Here is a 19330-nt window from a genome sequence, read left to right on the forward strand (position 1 = left end):
TTTCAGGAGGCATATTCAGGAGGAACAGAGGTGGCCATATGAGTGGGCTTAACAAACATTTGGCCACCAATCTCAACAAAGTCAGGCCTGCAATTAAAAAATGTGACACCAAATAATAGCAACAATCTTTCTTTTTACCTTTCTGGATTATATAATGAGTGAAATGCACACTGGATTTTTATAGGCAAAATTTTTATAATTTTTGTACCATATGTCCACACAAAGTTAATACATAAGATTATAATTTAAAAATTATTCCTGATCATAAATATGATTAGCAGTAATGGGGAATTTTCTATATAATATGATTAAGCCGGCCATTGAATTTTCTCTTTTTTTTAATGTAGTCATTGTTTTATTTTTAAAAATATTGATCCACCTGGATCCACCTGCACTAAATTGGAACTTGTAAGTGTTCCAATTTAGTGCAAGGCAAAATTAAATAAATCTTGACATTAATTAGGTAAACAATACATACATATCGAAAAGAACTTTTTTAATTTTTTTTTTTACTTTTTTTAAAGTTTTTATTTTAATCACCTGGTGCTTATCATGACAAGTACATTCCTTAATCCCCATTATGTATTTTACCCATCCTTCCACCCACCTCCCCTCTGATAACTATCAGCTTCTTCTCTACAGTTAAGAGTCTGTTTCTTTGTCTTGCTCCTTTTTTTCCCTTTACTCATTTGTTTTGTTTCTTAAATTCCACAAATGAGTGAAATCGAATGGTATTTGTCTTTCTCTGACTGACTTATTTTGCTTAGCATTATACTATCTAGCTCCATCCATGTTGTTGCCAATGGCAAGATGTCATTCTTTTTTATGGCTGAGTAATATTTATATTTATATATATATAGCTAGCTAGCTAGCTAGATATATACACCACTTCTTTATCCATTCATCAATTGATGGACACTTGAGCTGCTTCCATATCTTGGCTATTTAAATAATGCTGCTATAAACACAGGGGTGCATGTATCCCTTTGAATTAGTGTTCTTGTATCCTTTGGATAAATACCCAGTAGTGTGTCTACTAGACCAAAGGATGGTTCTACTTAACTTTTTGAGAAATCTCCATACTGTTTTCCATAGTGGCTGCACCAGTTTGCATTCCCCCCAAACAGTGCAAGAGGGTCATTTTTCTCCACATCCTTGCCAACACCTTGTTATTTCTTGTTTTTGGTTTTAGCCATTCTGACAGGTGTGAGGTGATAACTCATTGAGGTTTTGATTTGGATTTCCCTGATGCCAAGCAATGTTGAGCACTTTTTCATGTGTCTGTTGGCCATCTGGATGTCTTCTTTGGAGAAATGTCTGGTCATGTCTTCTGCCCATTTTTAATTGGATTATTGGGTTTTGGGTATTGAGTTTTATAAGTTCTTTATATATTTTGGATACTAACCCTTTATGGAATATCAAAAAAAAGTTTAAAGCATTAAAAAACTTTGAAATGTCTTTAAAGTTTAATTTCTAGAAATACAGCAGAATAAACATTTCTAATCGATAGACTTTAAAGAGTTTGACTGAGTAATGAAATGCTCAGCGTGGCAAGGTCTGAAGAGGCAGAAAACAAGGTCATATGTCTTTGTTTTTCAACTTAGTGATAAATGATGTCAGCTAGGAAAAATATAAATTATTGAGTGCCTTACTGTATACATTTTTATCTAGTTTTCATTTGGTATATTATAAGATGGCACATTCCAAAAACTATTATCTGCAGAGAACAATCCTTTTCCAATCCTTTATGTCCGTACGTTCCCATAGATATCAACATGAGAGTGTTCATTGCCTTGAGCTCAATCGAGGTACTGCATGACTTTAATGTGAATCCTTTAGTGTTCTATAAGGTCATGGTATAACTGATTTTATGTAGAACATGTAGTTCTCATTTCTTAATTAGTTGCTCTGCTCCTTCTCTTTCGTACTGAGTACAGTATCCACAGTTATTCCTATATGCTGCAGGGACCAGCCTTCCTCCACTTCCAGGGGCCTTCTGGGAAAGAAAGTAGAAAGACTGTATAGGGATGTGTGGTACCTGATTTTTATCATCCAGTCAAATAAGACCTGTGAACTGCAACACTAAACAAACTTTCTTCTCAGGACCCACTTGGACATTGGAGGGCAACAACTACTTTTTCAGCTGTTTCAGGAGATTCTTCAGGTAGATCAAGAAGCTCCTTCTGTGTGGGCTCTTCAGCAGATGATGAAACTTTGGTTAAAGGCTCAGGTTGGGGTGCCTGGGTGAGTCAGTCAGTTAAGCAACTGACTCTTGATTTCTGCTCACGTCATGATCTCAGGGTGCGATCTAGTCCTGCAATGGGCTCTGGGCTGAGCAGGGAGCCTGTTTGAGATTCTCTCTCTCTCTCTCCCTCGCCCTCTGCCCCAACCCACTGTTCATCCACACACGTGCTCTCTCTCAAAATAAATAAATAAAGGCTTAGGCAAGTTGTGTCTCTGCTGCTTCTCTGTGTGATGTTTCAAAAGATGTCTGACTTGTTTTCAAGCACCAAATCTTCATCACCCACAAGTTTACGACCATTGCTTAACAGGTTTCACCTGTTATCTGATAAAAGCACTCTTCCAGTTTTCTCAATTTCATTTCCTGGTGAGGTCTTAGAACATTCTCTATGTATCTACTGGCCTTTGCACCCTGTGCTTTGTGTTTTTTTCTGCCAAGTTTTTGCCTTTTCTCATTCTTCTCTTTTTCTTTCAGATACTCTTGGGAAGATTTAAATGAATTAAGCCATGAGGTAGTCACAGAAATAATTAAAGTAAGAAGAGCAAGTGGTAAGAAATTCTGGACACACAGCAAAATTAGATCTTTAATTCCTAGATCAGGGATCCTATGCTGAGCTCCAGACACAAGAAGGGAAGAGCAGAGAGGAGGAAAATGCCAATAACCCCATGAGAAGCTATAGTGGTGGGAGCCCCATATTCTGTGCAGGAGGTTGAATTTTCTTAATACTTGCCAATTTCAAAGAGCTATATCAACCAACAAGCAATGCTACAATCAACCACACAAGCAATGCTACGATCCAACTCAATTCTGACACTAGTTAATGGGAGACAGCATCAGATTCCAGGGTTGAGGGTTCATTCCTGCAAGATTGCCCCCACGCCCCTCCCCAGGTTGCTACTTGAGCTTCTGAGTGGGGCTATAAATCAGATGTTCCCACAACCTTCCACTCTGGTTCAATTAATTTGCTAGAGCTGCTCACAGAACTCAGGGCAACATTTTACTTATAGATTACTGGTTTATTACAAAAGAATATACCTCAGGAACACAGCCAGGTAGAGAGATGCACAGGGCAAGGTATGCACAGGAGCTTCCACGCCCTCTCCAGACATGCTACTCTCCCCAATCTCCACATGTTCACCACTTGGAAGCTCTCAGTTCCCTGTCCTTTTAGGATTCCATGGAGGCTTCATTACATAGGCATGATTGATTAAACCATTGGCCACTGGTGATTGAACTCAATCTCTAGCTCCTTCCATTCACTGGAGGTGAGAGGGTGGGACTGAAAGTTCCAGCCCTCTAATCACATGCTTGGCTCCGCTGACCCCCAGCCCCCATCCTGTGGTGAGTTCTAAAAGTCACCTCATTAACATAACAAAAGACACCTTTGTTGCTTTCCTCACTTAGGAAATTTCAAGGGGCTTAGGAGCTCTGTGACAAAAAACAGGATGAATACCAAATATATATTTGTTATTATGAATCACAACATCACAGAGGTTATAATTTAAATCACTTTGAATCTTTTGAACGAGTTATACCATTTCAGTACGTGTATTTAAAAGACAACAAAATGATGGCATTTTTAAGAGTATTTTCAAATAAAACATACCTGGGAAGGAACATTTTTGGGAGGCTCTATACGAATGCTTGGATCCCATTCTCCAGGAGGGAGAACAGTAACCTGATCCAAAAATTCATCGATTCCTGATACCAAGTCATTGCGATCTTTAGCTTTGTAAGCAACATCATGAAATACCTATAGGAGGAAAAGAAAAAAACAATAAGTAAAAGATAAAAAAGCAATTATAAAAACAACATGTTCAGTGTTTTCATTTCCTAGTTATCTCACAATTTTAAAAAATTGGCAGCTCTAACTAAAGAAGTTTTTAATTTAAACTATTATAATTTAGTTTATTTCTATGAATGCACACAGATATATATTTTTCTTAGAATGCTAGAATGAATGTTGAAATTTCTGGAGGCAGGAGTAAGAGAAAGGGAAAGGAGTAAGAAAGGAAGCTCATTAAACTAGAATTAAGGATTCAAGTTTGGCAGAGGTTATTTGTGTGTGGGTAAATCAAACTTTCAGAAAGAAGCCCTTGCTTAAAAATAGAGATAATATTTATAGAATATGTTAAAAATTTTAGCAATATTTATACCCCGGTACATATAAACCAATTAAAAAGGCTTATTTTGTTTTAATTTTTAAATAATAATAAAGTTATAAATTAGTATTCTCTGGGCATATATCATATCTACACAGTGTAGCAAGCAGACTAATACACCCATTCAGGTGTAACATGTCACTTTCAAGTGTAAGTTAAACACGTTGCCTTTTGTCTGCTATAGTGACTGAGAAAAAGCAAGTCGAGATGGAGTGTCTATGGGCCTGGGTGCCTGAGTGACTATAACGAACAGAACGCTTGCGCCAACTCATGATAGACAACGAGCATGATAGAAGGAAATCCTCATTGTTTTAAACCACTGAGATTTTAGGTGGTTATTCCTGCAGCATAACCTAATCTCTTCTGACTAACACACAGAGAAATGATATACTTAACATAACAAATGAAGAAAGTAAAAATAAAGATAAATTGGAAAAATTGATCTATACTAAACATCATATAAATGTTTCTGGTACTTTCTGTATTTCATGTAATATGAAATGGAACAAATATTTCAGGCTTGGGGCTAGTAAATTATTCTATATGCTGAGCTATGTATTACAATGGCTACATATTCCAAATTTTCCAGGGAAATTGTGCTTTCAAGTGTTTTATTCTACTTTTAGACCATTTGTTTTAGTTTCTGGTTTGATACTCAATCTAAACTGCTGAAGAAGAGATAATGATTATTTTCAAAAGCTTTTTGTTTACTTTCCAGCCAAGAACTTTTCACAAAAGATTACTGGTGTGATAAATATACAGTCTTTGCTTAGGATAAATTGAAGACACCGAAGATATATTAATGGTTTAGTTGTATTTGGGAAAGATATATATTTTTTTTAAATATTGACAACACTGATTTCCCTGCCACAAGCCACTGAGATTATAGCCCAGAATATTTATCCTCTTCTAACGAGTTTTATATGGCCATGAGACCTAATCTGAACATTTAAGAATTACAAATGTTTTTAATCCCAACGAGAGTTTAGCTACTTTACTAAACTCTCTTGAAATCTTTCTTGAGTTGATCTCTTAATTTAAAAATTGCTTCAAGAGATCCCATGATCCTATACCTGCTTTAGATAAATGAATGTCCAAATTCATCCAGGACAGCTGATTTCCTATTATCTTAAAACTCCTCAGAGGTATAGATACCACAATTGGTTTGATTTTTAAATTAAAAGCATTCTTTACTATTGATTTCCAATCACCAATTTCCCCAATATCTTAATTACTTTAAACAGCTTCTCTCCCTTCTCATTATGTAGCTAAGCTACATTCTGATTTCAACATACATTTGACTTTTAAGAGAAGCCTTCCCTCATCCCCTCTCAAACAAGATTAGACATCTTGTTAATATTCTCCTAACACCTTCTTCTTTTTCTTGATAGTTTTCACTGTAATTGTAATTATATAGTTAGTTGCTTCATGCTTATTTTCCTTGCTAAAACATGAGCTCTGAACATTCATTTAATATTTATCAAACTACTTATATGCTAAAGATACAGCAGTGAATAAAACCAACAAAAATCCATCCCTCATGGAGCTTACATTCTAGTGGGAGGGGAGAGATGGAAAGTAAACAATATAGTGAGTATATATTTTGTTGGAAGGTGTTATATGTTCTATGCAGAAAAATGAAGCAGGGAAGAGGAATAAGGGTATGATTGGGGGATGCTGTGATTTAAGTAGGGTGATTAAGGAAGGCCTCAATGAGACACTTTAGCAAAAACCGAGGTATTGGAAACAAGAGCTCTCCAGACAGAGGGCAGAGCCAGTGCAAAGATTCTCAGGTGAGAGGAGGCATGTCATATTTGAGAAGTAGCTAGGAGGTCAGATCCAGGGAAGGAGTGAGCTAGAGGGAGAGTAACAGAAGATGAGGTCTGAGAGGAAAGGTCATCCTGTAGGATTTTGTAGATCATCATAAGAATTTTGACTTTTACTCTGAATGAGATAAGAAGCCATTAGAAGGCCCTACAGAAGAGTAGCTCTAGCTGTCTATTGAGAACAGAATGAAATAGGCAATAGCAGAGAGAACAAGTAGGAATCTATTGCAATAATAGAATAATAATGGTGGCACAGAACAGGTGATATGGGTAAGAACAAGGTGATAACAGTTCAGAAAGTCAGAAGTAGTAGGATTCCAGATATATTTTGAAAGTAGAGCCAGGAAGATTTATTGGCAGACCAGATTTGAGTGTGAAAGATATAGAGGAGTCAAGGAGGACTTCATAAGGACAGTGACCATGTCTTTAATTTAAAAAAAAAATTTTAAAGATTTTATTTATTCATTTGAGAGGGGAAGAGAGAGAGAGAAAGAGAGAGAGAGCACGCACAAGCCAGGGGGAGGGACAAAGGGAGAGGGAGAAGCGGACTCCTCACTAAGCAGGGAGCCTGACCCAGGGCTCGATCCCAGGACCCTGGGATCATGACTGAGCTGAAGGCAGATGCTTAACTGACTGAGCCACCCAGGCGCCCCACAGTTTTAATTTCTATCACACAACTAGGAACTGTCCTTTTCTTCCTTCCTTCCTTCCTTCTTCATTCTTTTCCTCCCTCCCTGCCTCTCTTCCTCCCTTCCTTTCTCTTCTTTTTAAAAGAGGAGATTCTAGATCATCTTTGTAAGGTGATAGAAATGATAGAGTAGGAAGAAACTGATAATGTAGAAACTGGAGTGGATAATTAGGAGCAAATTTCCCATCAATGCAGTGGGTGGGAAGAAGGAGGATCCAGAAATGGAGACTGATAAAAAAGCAGCAATGAATTAGGAGGAACCTCAGTAAATGTGTTTGTTTCCTTCAAGCCTGCTTTTACTATTTTTGGGCCTTTGTTCTTCCATATATTTCATAGAATAAACTTACCAAGCTCCTCAATAAATCCCAACGGGATTTTAAGTGGAATTGCAATGATGGTTTTCTCACCATCATTGCTTGCCTAAATTGTTACGATGCCTCTTAAGTGTTCTCTGCTTTTTCCCTTGCTCCTCCACAAGCCAAGTGATGCTTTTAATATGTGAGATAAATCATGTCATTTCTCTACTCAAAACCTTCCATTTGCTTCCCAACTCAAAGTCCTTACATGACCTACAAATACTCTACAAAGACTGGCCTATTGTCTCTTTGACCTCATTGCCTACTGCCCTCTCCCTTTCCAAAACCTCCTGCCCAGCCAGGTTGTCCTCTTTGTTATTCCCCAGATATTCCTGGCATGCTCCTGTCTCAAAGCATTTTCCCTTGTTTATCCTTTTGCTTGGGAAGCTCTTCCCTCAGATATCTGAATAGCTTGCTCCCTCTCCTCTTTTAGGTTCTTGATTTTAACTTGAAACTCTCCCCATCCCACTCCTCTCTCCTTTCCTTGCTTTGGGGGTTTCCTCTATAGCACTTATCACACATACCATATATTTTACCTATTTATATGCTAGTTCATCTTTCCAATAGACTATTAGCTCAATGAAAGAAAAGGCTTTTGTCTATTTTGTTCACTGATAGATCCCCAGCAACTGCAAGAGTGCCTGATAAATAGTTTACATTCAATAAATATTTATTAAACGAATTAAATAAAGAACAAAGTGAAGGAGGAATTTGTCATACTAAAGACCAAGACTCATTATAGTAAAGACACTATAATTAAAATAGTTATGGCACAGAGATGGGTGGTTTTGTTGTTGTTGTTGTTGTTGTTTGAAAAGCACTCATTGCTAACCATTGAATAAATGATGGACTAACCAATAAATGGTGCTAAGCCAAGTTACTATATAAAAATGAAATTGGGTCTTTACCCACCTCCCATATTAAAAGCAATTCTAGGTATATTAAAAACTTATATATGAGAGAGAAAGTATAAAACTCATGAGCATAAAATAAAAGAATATATTTATGACCTTGGGGTAAGCAATAGTACACATTTCAAAGTTTTAGTTTCAAAACAAAGCACACAATTAATTTTAGTTGTTCTTCATGAATAAAAGATGTTCAAAAATGTGAAATGCCAATAGAAGATCAAGTGATATGAGTGCTGAACACGGAATAGTATATTCTATAAATAGTGGCCTTACTGAAAGCAGTTTTCATAGAGTGGTAGTGACAAAAATCAGACTGTAATACCTTGAGATGAATGAAGCTAAAATAACCAGGTCCAGGAAGATGCTACTCCTTTTCAAAGCTTTTGAAATTCAGATTCAGCCAACAGTTCTTCAATGGTAGATGCTATGTGAAGCAGTAAGGGATTTCCCTTTAAGGATGGGGAAAACCTGGACATTTATTTGATATGTATTTCTTAAGTAGCTACTATATTTGGGCCTGTTTGCTCATTGAAGAGAAAGAGTCAGTGTTGACTTAAAATCTGGGTAACAGAGAGAATTCTTGGCTCAAAAATCCAGAACAAGAAGACGAAAAACAATGCCACTCTTAGTAATGTTTTGTTTTTGTTTTTCCTTTTGTTTTCATAAAACTGTCATTTATGTTAATATATACTGATTTTATTATTTTTAAATAAATTTCATAAATACAGATTTTTTAAATTCTCAGCTTTAAGTTCTATTATGATAAATATCAGCATACTATTTATATAAACAAAAGCTCTTTGGTGTGCTTAATAATGTTTAAGAATGTTAAAGGATTAACATTGGTAGTAACGCCAATGGTAGTTGGTAGTAGTGCCAATAAGCAAAATCATATGATTTATCGCTAGTAATGCTCAACAGAAAGGAAGAAATAGCTTACTGAATTGATTCAATGTCAGGTATTGCTAAGATGACTAGCACATTCAGTTATTAACTCATTAAAAAAAAAAGATTAAACCCTGACTGAAGACCTGACACTATGCTAAGTCTAAAAATACAAAAGAAAAGACAGAATGACTACCCACAAGAAATTTCCAGTATGGAGAGGAGAAAAACCAACAAAGGTCAGTCAACAAATACTTATTTGAGCACCTGACAAAATCAGGGCACAAAAATGAATGATAAGTGTTAACTGCTATCATGGAATTTACAGTTTGATACCATAATCTGATTCACCACTTTCTTAACTAAACTATGAACCAACCTGTTAAATTTTATTCTTAATGAGTATAACTATTCATTGCCTTCAAAGCAATCAGATAAGCAGAACAACCTCTTTACCTGGGCTTTGAACAATAAAAAAAGTTCTTTCTCTTTTAAAAGTATTTAAACATTGTTTTGGTATTCAATGGATCTACTATTATAATCAATTGCTCTGATTTTCTGGAGTAACTTTCTGACTGTTTCTGCTTCTCTATCCCACTGCTCACAGAGAGTTACAAATCGCCCTAAAACTAAGCTCTAAACTTTCAAGTCAAAGGGATTTATGTTTGAGCCCGCATTTAGGTGGCTAATGCTTGCTCTCAAATTGCTCTCATTCTAAATCTATGATTTAAAAAACATGGGTGCTTCCCTGTTGTTCCATGGCCACCTGATTAGTCAAAAAGACTTTGGAACTGACATCTTTCGGTTGAGAAAACCTTGACTCCTAACTGGGGAAGAGAAGAATTAGGAAGAGAGATACCTTACGTATATATGAACCTCCCATGACACAACATGCTCCTCTCATCGTATAATATATCCCATGCCCCAGAAATATCTTATGTCCTATTGTGGTAGATATAGAAACATAACATAACATGAAATATATGTGCATAAAAGTGACAGTACTTAAATTGTGGACTGCGAATCACAGTGGCATATATTTTGCAATACTGTAAAAACTGCAAAATATTAATCAATATGGAAACACTAAAAGCAAAGATACCGTGAGTGTCTTCTCAAGAGAGTTCCACTAGAGCAGGTTTGTGGTCCTCATGAAGCCCTTTTCCAACTCCCCTGTCCTGTTCCAGATTTCCTCAATAACGTGATACTCACTGTGGTGAACTGAGTAGTGTCCTCTCAAAACATGTCCACCTGAACCTCAGAATGTGACCTTATTTGGAATAAGGGTCTTTGCAAATGTAATGAAGGTAAAGATCTCAAGATAAAATCATCCTAGATTAGGGTTGGCTCTAAGTCCAATGATGGATATCCTTCTAAGAGACAGAAAGGGAGAAGACACACAGAGGAAAGGGAGAAGAAAGCCATGTAAAAATGGAAGCAGAGATTGGAATTTTGCCACCACAAGTCAAGAAATGCCAGGAGCCACCAGAAGCTGGAAAGACAAGGAAACATTCTCCCCTAGAGCCTTCAGAGAGAATGTGGCCCCCTGCTGACACCCTGATTTCACACTTCTGGCCCCCCAAAATGTGAGAAAATAAATTATTCTTGTTTTAATCACCCACTAAGTTTTTACGGCAGCCATAGGAAAGGAATACACTCATTAAGTTGATTCTTTCTCAAATTGATAAAAAAAATGTGTTTTTCTTTCAGCTTTTGGTTTCCTATGTGTAAATATCAATAATGGATCCATATAAAACCTTAAAACATAATCTGGACAGATATAATAGAATTTATATCAAACTCCAAACCAAGTTCAAATTTCCAGGTTTCGTAAACCTAGGGAAAGTTATATACAATACTAATTCGCTCTTTTAACAGATTTTCAAGTATCCAAAGCCATGTATTTCAATTAATACATTAAATTATTTAGATGAGATTCTAAAAAATGCATAATCTGTTATTTACTACTGAATTTTGAATGTATGACCCTTCCATGATCTTTTGTATCTACTCTTCCTTAACAATAAAAACAATAGATTTCCATAACCAGTTATATGTTAGTACTTATTTCTTATTTTTATGATTGTACATTTTTGAGACATACACCTCTTTGAGAAGCTGATAAAAGCTTTTTCCAGTCCAAAAAAATTACATACAAATTTTTTACATAGAAAAATTTGTGTGCTGTATCAAAGAGATCACAGACGCCTTGAAATTCATCTATAGCTCCTCTAATGGTTCAAAGACTCTCAGGTTAAGAACATTCAGGCAACTGTAAAGAGAGTTGATAGATGTTGCATAGCTTTTGGTATCATATATACTATTCAGATAACTACCAATGTTTTTTCAAGTCCTAAAATTATTTTGCCCAAAACAAGATTTGTAATGATACTAACAACGGGGCTCACTTTAGCAGCACATATACTATAGGGGAATATTAATAAATACATTCAAAAGTGTCACTAAATCATTTTCTTTAGGATATGAGGTTTTAAAGCATTATATCCATGTGTGTGAATTTATTACCCCTTTCAAACAAATATTTCCAAAGGAAATTTTATAGTGGAAGCACAGAAGAAGGGGGATTCAATACAGAGAAATTTGATTCACAACAAATAATCATGAATACAGGAACTCCAAAAGTTAAGTGTACCTAGTAAGGGAAAATGTTCCCAATGAACTTGAATAAATACCTCATCTGTCATTAGGGTTGCAATTGATCTGCCAATCTCATGGTACTGTTGACCCTTTCCCAGGGGTCCCAGAAGAATGAACAAAAATCTGTAATTAAGAAGAAGAAAAAAACAAACAAAAAGTTTCATGGTAGAAATATAAAAAATAACTTTAGTAGTTACAGAATCACTCAGCTCAAAGGAATTATTTAAGATGAGGACTTCAATGTAAAATACTTACACATTTTTTCACAGTTTATTACTACTTTAAAGCACTTTATAATGATTGACTTTTATACTTAAGACCCTTGAACAAAGGGAATCCATGGTTATTTTGATCTCAGTGTTTTCCCATTTAATTACTTGTAGAGCCTACATGGTGGTTAGTGAGAATTTTATAATCTTTATTATAATCCTTAGAGGAGGAAGGTGAGAAAAGTAAAATATGATTAAACTTTTCTGAATTATAAGGAAGAACTCACTAATATGCAAATTATAGAATGAGGTAAAGAGGAAAAAAGTAATATAGTATTATAAACAAAGAAAGAACATATGGTCAAAAACAGTAGATATATGTTAAATTTACATTAAATAAAAATTTTTTTGTCAGGAATCAAAGATCAGTTAGGAAGAAAAAAATAGGGAGTTAATGATCTATTAATTCCAATTTTGGAGGAATAAAAATACTGACTGCATTGTGGTATTCTATCTAAATCAGACTGAAAGCCTAGCAAAGTCATCAGCACAACTGGAGCTTCTGAAGAAATCAGTACATGCTCTAATTTTGGAGGGCCGGTAATTATCTCTGAAAAGAGATGCTTTCAATGTTAGAGTGAAATCGTGAAAATTTTAAAATGCCATATATTTTGCAATATAATTCAGTGGTATCCACTTGTTAAATGGTTTATAGTCTTAAATGTGAAGACTAATAGCTTTATAAGGTGTAAGTAAAACAGATACTATAACCCTCCCCTTCATTTAGTTACAAACTTTAGTGATTACGCATGTTTTTACATAAAGCATATATTATAGTCCTAGAGAGTTTGACATTGATTTTTTGTGTCAGCTGTACCTGAATCCAAGTCAATTTCTACTACACAGAAATGTCCACTATAAATTTAAAACAGAAATAGCTTAATGTGGTGGCAGGTGCTTTATCAACTATAATACTTTCAAGAAATTTTGTAACCTATGTACATCTTGCCATTTTTCAGGCTTCTACTCCATGAGCTATTTATAAAGTCCTAAAAATTTATTCTCTGACATTTTTACTATGTGTTGCTATTATATTCATGGTGTGCCCTTTTGTCCTCCTAAGAGAGAATAATTAGGAACCTCGAACAGCTTTCTTTATTCTATTTGTCTAACTAATCTTCTTCCATTTTTCACCTTTCCAAACTAAATAGTCTAGTCTTTTTAATCTCTCCTTATACAGTGGCTCTCCTGTGCCCCTAATTTCTCCTCCATTGTTCTCTACACATATTTTGCTATGTCAGTATGAAATGAGGTCACCTAAACCTTGACAGTTTTCAAAGTGAGGGTGTATAACCCCATTAAGGCTTTTCTCTACTCCTGGGAATTTTTCTTTTCTTTCTTTTGAAATACAGGAACTATCCTTGTCATAAAGAGCCATCATTGACGCAGAATCAGACACCTTCCTAATGGTGGAACGGGAATGTGCTGCTTGGTAGACTGAAAAGGAATTTTAAACTACTAAAATAATACCTCTACAATTAGTAAGTTTGACATCTTAAATCTGAAGTCCAAATTCCCAGAAACTCTGAATAGGTTACAAGTTGTATACAGAAAAATGCAGTCTAATCATACTCAGATGTCATTTTAATGTGCTCAGGTCATCATCCCTCTTTTTAATAGAAGTTGGCATGTATCAGAACTCTCAGTAGCCCTCCAACAGGATGAACAGACACTTCTTTCTATAACCTGAGTGGTAACCAGGTTCCTGCTTCAAATCTGTTCCTGTCACAGATTCAGGGATAGGTACTTTTGGGGGATGGGAAGGGCAGAGGGTGGCAGAGAATCTTAAGCAGATTGCATGCCCAGTGCAGAGCCTGACATCCAGGGTTCAGTCTCACAACCCTGAGATTATGACCTGAGCAGAAATCAAAAGTTGATCACTTAAGCAACTAAGCTACCCATGTGCAGCCAAGGATAGGTACTTGAACACCAAATCCCATATTAGTCAGCTGAGGTCTTATGAAATGAGGCCTCTCCTGGCTAAACTGTTCCACATTTTTGGAATATCTTATCCATAATCAAAGCACAGAGTGATATAATCTGCTGTGTTTTTAGTTAAGGCCGAAGGTCCATAGAGGAAACATATTTTACAAACCCAGTACCATAGCACCTGAACTTTTCATCATTTTAAATTGGCTGAGGCATTCAGTGTTTGGAAGAGGAGACATACTAATAGCATCTGAAACAGTTATAGTGTCAATCAAAGGGCACCCAACAGGGGGGAAATGGAGCCCTGCCTAAGTATGTTTTGCTACGGGAATATGAATGGAGTGAAAGGCTATGTGTATATAGAAATCCCATTCGATAGAGAGAAAAAGGAAGAAAGCAAGGTCCCCTGGATGAACTGCTAGGAACCTAACATGCTGAAGTCAATAGTCTTCTTTTTCTTCACAGTTTTGCCCTTGGAAATATATTTTATGTATAAAATAGAAATAAGTGATAAACAATGTAATTCAGTTTGTGTTATCCCTAAGTTGTTAGTTTTTATGTATAGTTAAATGAAAAATAAGTTTAGGTAATCAAATTAAATTTGTACTTTTGATTTGAATTCAACCACAGTATGACAAATCTACTACCAGTGATTTTTCAGACTCCGTGTATGGGAAGCATGCTGTGCCTGAGATGGAAATACATGGTACATTAGATAGACATTTCCTAAGGTTGGTACTTACATGTATTCAGAAGGCCTACTCAGTCAAGCATAAGCTAAGCCTTCGAAACCTTTACCTTTTTGAGTCTGACCACCCTCATCTGCTGGATCCTCTTTTTAGCCCATAGTCTAATGCAATCTTTGAGGCAAACCTAACACTTTATCTTTTTTACCAACATTATAAGAAAGGTTTTATATGGCAATATAGACCAGGGTATTCAGAGTTGAGGAGCAAGCCTGAAAGAAAACATTGGAGTTTGAGATGAGGGAGGAAAGGACCGAATAATTTTTAAAATACTTTTTCTCCTCTTCCACAAACAAGAAGAAACAATTTTGTGAATGACCCATTAGTTTCTAGAAAAAACTTTCAAAGGAAATTATATTTACTTCTTGTTTTTTGTTTTGTTTTGTTTTGCTTTTGGGGGGAGGAGTTACCCAAAAAATGGTTTAAGAAAAATGCAAAAGATGCTCTGATAATTTTTACCTGGTTGGAATTGGGACTTCAGCCAGCCCTTGAAGCAGCACAGCAGGAGACAACCTGACAAACGCAACTACAGTCCGATCCAAGAACTCTAACTCCCCGACTAGGATGTTTGAAGCCTCAGCACCTGGAGGAATCTTTTTCATAAAATGCAGATCAACCTGAGAGCATCACAAAGTAAAATAAGGTAAATCAAAATTTGCTAAATCATATCCTAACACAGTGCTTCACACATGGTAATCCATCAATAAATGTAGGTAAAATAAATATAGCTTATATAAATATAATGTAAATAAAGTTTTAAGATAGTTAACCATCTCATTTGCCCTTTAAAAATAGTAACTATTTTTTACTTGTATATTTTTCTATGTTCTCATAAATAAGCTGAATACTCTAGTTTTTCTATTTCGTGTCTTTAAAAGACACTTCTTTGGCATCAGCAATCTTGAAATTTTCAGGGAGAAAAACTTACATGCTCAAGTAAATGAATTACTTTAATCATAATTTAATGAGTATTCACCAATAAATTTAGATATTTTATACTACGTTATCTTAATTTTGTGCACATTTCAATTAATACTCAAAATATGCCTATTTCAAAAGAAATGTAACCATGTTTCTCCTTACAGTATAAATTATGACTTTAGTCTCCATCTTTCTTCTAGTTTTTCTATACCCTTCACATTCTATACTTGGCCTGATCATTCTTCAATTTCAATTTCTCATCAGAAATTAGAATTTAGATATAGCAGAGTAAAGAAAACAATAAAGGTATTAACATTTGAAGTTGCTGAAGAGCCACAGTTAAATTTCTGATATGAGATGTCTGTGATGGAAATGAACGTACACAAAACAAAAGTGATCATTAACAAGAAGAAATGCTTAAAAGGTGAATTCTGGAAAATGATTGTAAAACATTCTTAAGAGTAAATATCAATTTTTATGCACAGGGCCTCAGTAAAAACCAAATAGTGACTCTATAGCCAATTTCACAAGGCTTATTTCTTGTTTCTAATTCATTTGAGTTGCTTTTTATGGGTATCTGTAGGGAGAATAAGAGTTTATCTGCTACAGTAATTGGTTTTATGCTCTCATGTTAATGAAATGGGGGCCGAAGGTCAAAGTCGGGATAGCCAAGGGAGAGAGAAAAGAGCTCTGGTAAATATAGGTGAGGTTAAGAAGATTTTTTTCTTTTGCAAATTCAATGATTTGAGATTTTTTTCCAAGAAGTTTAAGATGAAAAAAATTACAACTTTTAGAATGAGTACCTTAGGAAGTCCATAGCCAGACTGTAGTGACTACATTAAATATGTTACTTTCAGAAATCAAGACCTCAGCATAGCTAGTTAGAAGGTTTATAACTACCTAATTTTTCTATAAGATAAGGGTGCCATAAAACATAAATCCTATTATATGAAATACACATTTTATCACAAGGATTAAACATAAAAATAATCTGCAGTACTCCACTAAAAACATTAAATAGAACCAAGGTTTTATTTTAAAGGAAAAAAAATGATTTAACAAAACAAAACTGCCTATAAAATTTATGACAAATATTATAAATTCTAAAGTTTTTATTCTACAAAAATACTTCCGAATATAAATTTGTAAACTCATAAAACATATACATTGGGATATTACATGGTAAATATTTTCCTTTTATGGAATCTAACTTTTTAATTTATAGATACAAAGTATTTATTTACCTTAATAATAGAAGGTTAAATTTCATGGGAATTATTATCATATTTTCATTTTTATTTTTGTAGCTAGAAGAAATGCACACATTGAAAATGCTTTAAATTAGTAATGTTTTACAATTTTACAATAACGCATAAATTTTCAAGAAGAGAATAAAAGATTACCTATATACTATTAGTCCTGTGAGAAAAGCATAATATATCTTCATAAGTCTTTTAGGGTCTTTTTTCCCCCAATGGAAATAACAATTATACAATGTTAATACACTGGAACAAAATTTAAAGTGAGAAAGCAGCTTTTTGAGAAAATTTATAATTGATAAATATGAATTATATTGGTAATACCTGTCATAACTTTACTGAGAAATTTAAATTCTACCCAAAAAACTCTCTATAAATTCATTTACTGCTTGACAAATGCTGTAGCCTCAACTACTGATGTCTGTGCCTCAGTCTGGTGGCAATCATAAAAATAAATGCTTTAAGAGGCCATTTAATTAAATCAAGGAATACATAGTGTGCTAAAATAGTCTAATTTTACAAAAGTAAATATATGATCCTAGCATTTGAATTTTTTTTGCATTACATAATACCTAACATATCATCGATTTATATCTGTTATTTAGAAAAAGCATAATTTCAGGGTTAGCAAATTTGTCTTTTGATTTAAAATGTAATAATTTATAGTTAAATAATATATATATGGAATAGCCATTATATTATACTCATTACATTATATTATTCTTGGGGTAGTCATATATTTGGGAGTAATAGATTATATAATACATTATCTAATTATATTATTATATTATACAATTATATGTTATATTGTTCTTGCATTAGCCCTATATTTTTGTATTTGTGCTAATATATTATTCAGAAGAACCCTGACAATCTAACTACCTTTTAATATAACAAAAGATCATATTTAAGAACCACAATTTAACCTTTTATAAAATTACAAATACCTAAAACTGCTCTGAAGAACTAGGCTAAATTATACCTTTAAGACAATCCTTACGTGGACTCGAGCAGCTGGAATGAACATAAAGAAACCAGAATTTTCTGGTTCTCTGAAGAGGAACTTGAAGAAATCAAGGTATATACTCTTATGACTATGGATTCACACTCATGCTTCTGGGTTCTCTAGACCTTTAAGCTAAGAAGAGAAAGAAGCTTTATTCTGGGCATTTGGTACTTAAGCTGCAGGTGAGAAACAGATATATCTCTGGGGAACAAGGTTAGACAGAAGATCATGGCAGAACAAGAAGTGTCTGGACAAGCCACATGCTGAGATGTGAAGGAAGCAGTGATGGGACTTTAGGGAGAAAGTTTAAGTCTTAAGCCCATTACAGAAAGTACAAGAAAATTAATAGGGATTCTCTGGGGAGAAATGGTGTTGTGACACTAACCAGCCAGTGATCTTGAGCAGCTCTCTTACTTTCTCTAGGATTCAGCTTTCTCACTTTCTAAATGAGAAGATTTCTAAGGTTCCCTATAGTTCAAGGATTTATCATTGAACCAAATCCACTCATTGTAATATGTTTCACATACTAAAGATAGATGCGAAAGAAAGTTCCTTCTACATAGAAAATAACATGAAGTCTTCTTTGGGTCACTTGAAATAAGAGAAACACCACCAACATCTGGGAAATACTAAAATAGCCATCTTCTACATGGCAGTTTAAAAAACAAAAAGATATAGAGTGTTTTGACACCTTTGCTTTTTAAAAGCATTTTGGGAAGCAAAAACCTGACAACTCAGATTATATTCAAAAACATTCCTCAAATTAATAGATTTGATGAGCTTATCCATTGGAAGGGTTAAAAATATGTAGATTAAAGGTACCTAGGATACAGTATTAAGTCACATGAAATGAATAAAGACTTTTTTCCCCCTTTACATCTCAAAATTCTACTCGGGTTTGGAATCTAAGTATTAAAGGTTAAATATTAACATAGCCAAAGTAACCTGGAGACTAGCTGAGCTTTCATAAATTCACCACCAAACTGAAATCATCAGAGCTAAAATCCCTTAACTCATGTATCTGTAAAATCTGGCACTAAATTTGTCTCCATAATGATGGATCACATTTGTTCTTTTCAAACCCTATTACCCTGCCCTCCCAGGTCATCAGGTAAGACGTATTACTTGGAAAAAAGTTCCAGAACTAAAGGTTTAAATTACATTAAATCTCATAGGATTCATTCAACAAATACATCCCAAGCACCATTCAAGGCACTAGACATCCAGGGGAGACCAAAACATATTAAATTCTGGTCTAGTATTTATTTTTGATACTATTTCCACTAATATTACCAACAACGACAATAATAATAACCACTTTTTATTGAATATCTGCTATATGCTCAGGACTCTGCCAGGCTCTCTCTCTATATTATCTCATTTAATCTTTACAACAAAATTAGAAATAGGTAATATTGTTCTTATTTTACATATGAGAAACCTGAGGTTCAGAGAACTTCTCCAAGATCAGA

The 19330-nt window shown here is 34.7% G+C and overlaps 1 protein-coding gene and 1 pseudogene across 3 annotated transcripts in view; both read right to left on the bottom strand.

Moving 5' to 3' along the window:
• The window catches only part of SLC4A10 (solute carrier family 4 member 10), a 209817-nt gene that overhangs the window by 76666 nt on the left and 113821 nt on the right, over positions 1-19330 (bottom strand). For all 3 annotated transcript variants that reach the window (XM_028113059.1, XM_088022143.1, XM_028113061.1), the window contains 3 exons: positions 15132-15289; positions 11764-11851; positions 3849-3995 (listed from right to left, as the gene is read on the bottom strand). In XM_028113059.1, coding sequence (XP_027968860.1) covers positions 3849-3995; positions 11764-11851; positions 15132-15289 — 393 coding nt within the window. The remainder of the gene's footprint in view (positions 1-3848; positions 3996-11763; positions 11852-15131; positions 15290-19330) is intronic.
• On the bottom strand, positions 1900-3577 carry LOC114216471 (UBX domain-containing protein 8-like; annotated as a pseudogene).

This window comes from Eumetopias jubatus, unplaced genomic scaffold, assembly GCF_037043125.1.
Source record: "Eumetopias jubatus isolate StellerSeaLion01/CBP00866 unplaced genomic scaffold, mEumJub1_p1.0 scaffold_3, whole genome shotgun sequence".
NCBI classification, from domain to species: domain Eukaryota; kingdom Metazoa; phylum Chordata; class Mammalia; order Carnivora; family Otariidae; genus Eumetopias; species Eumetopias jubatus.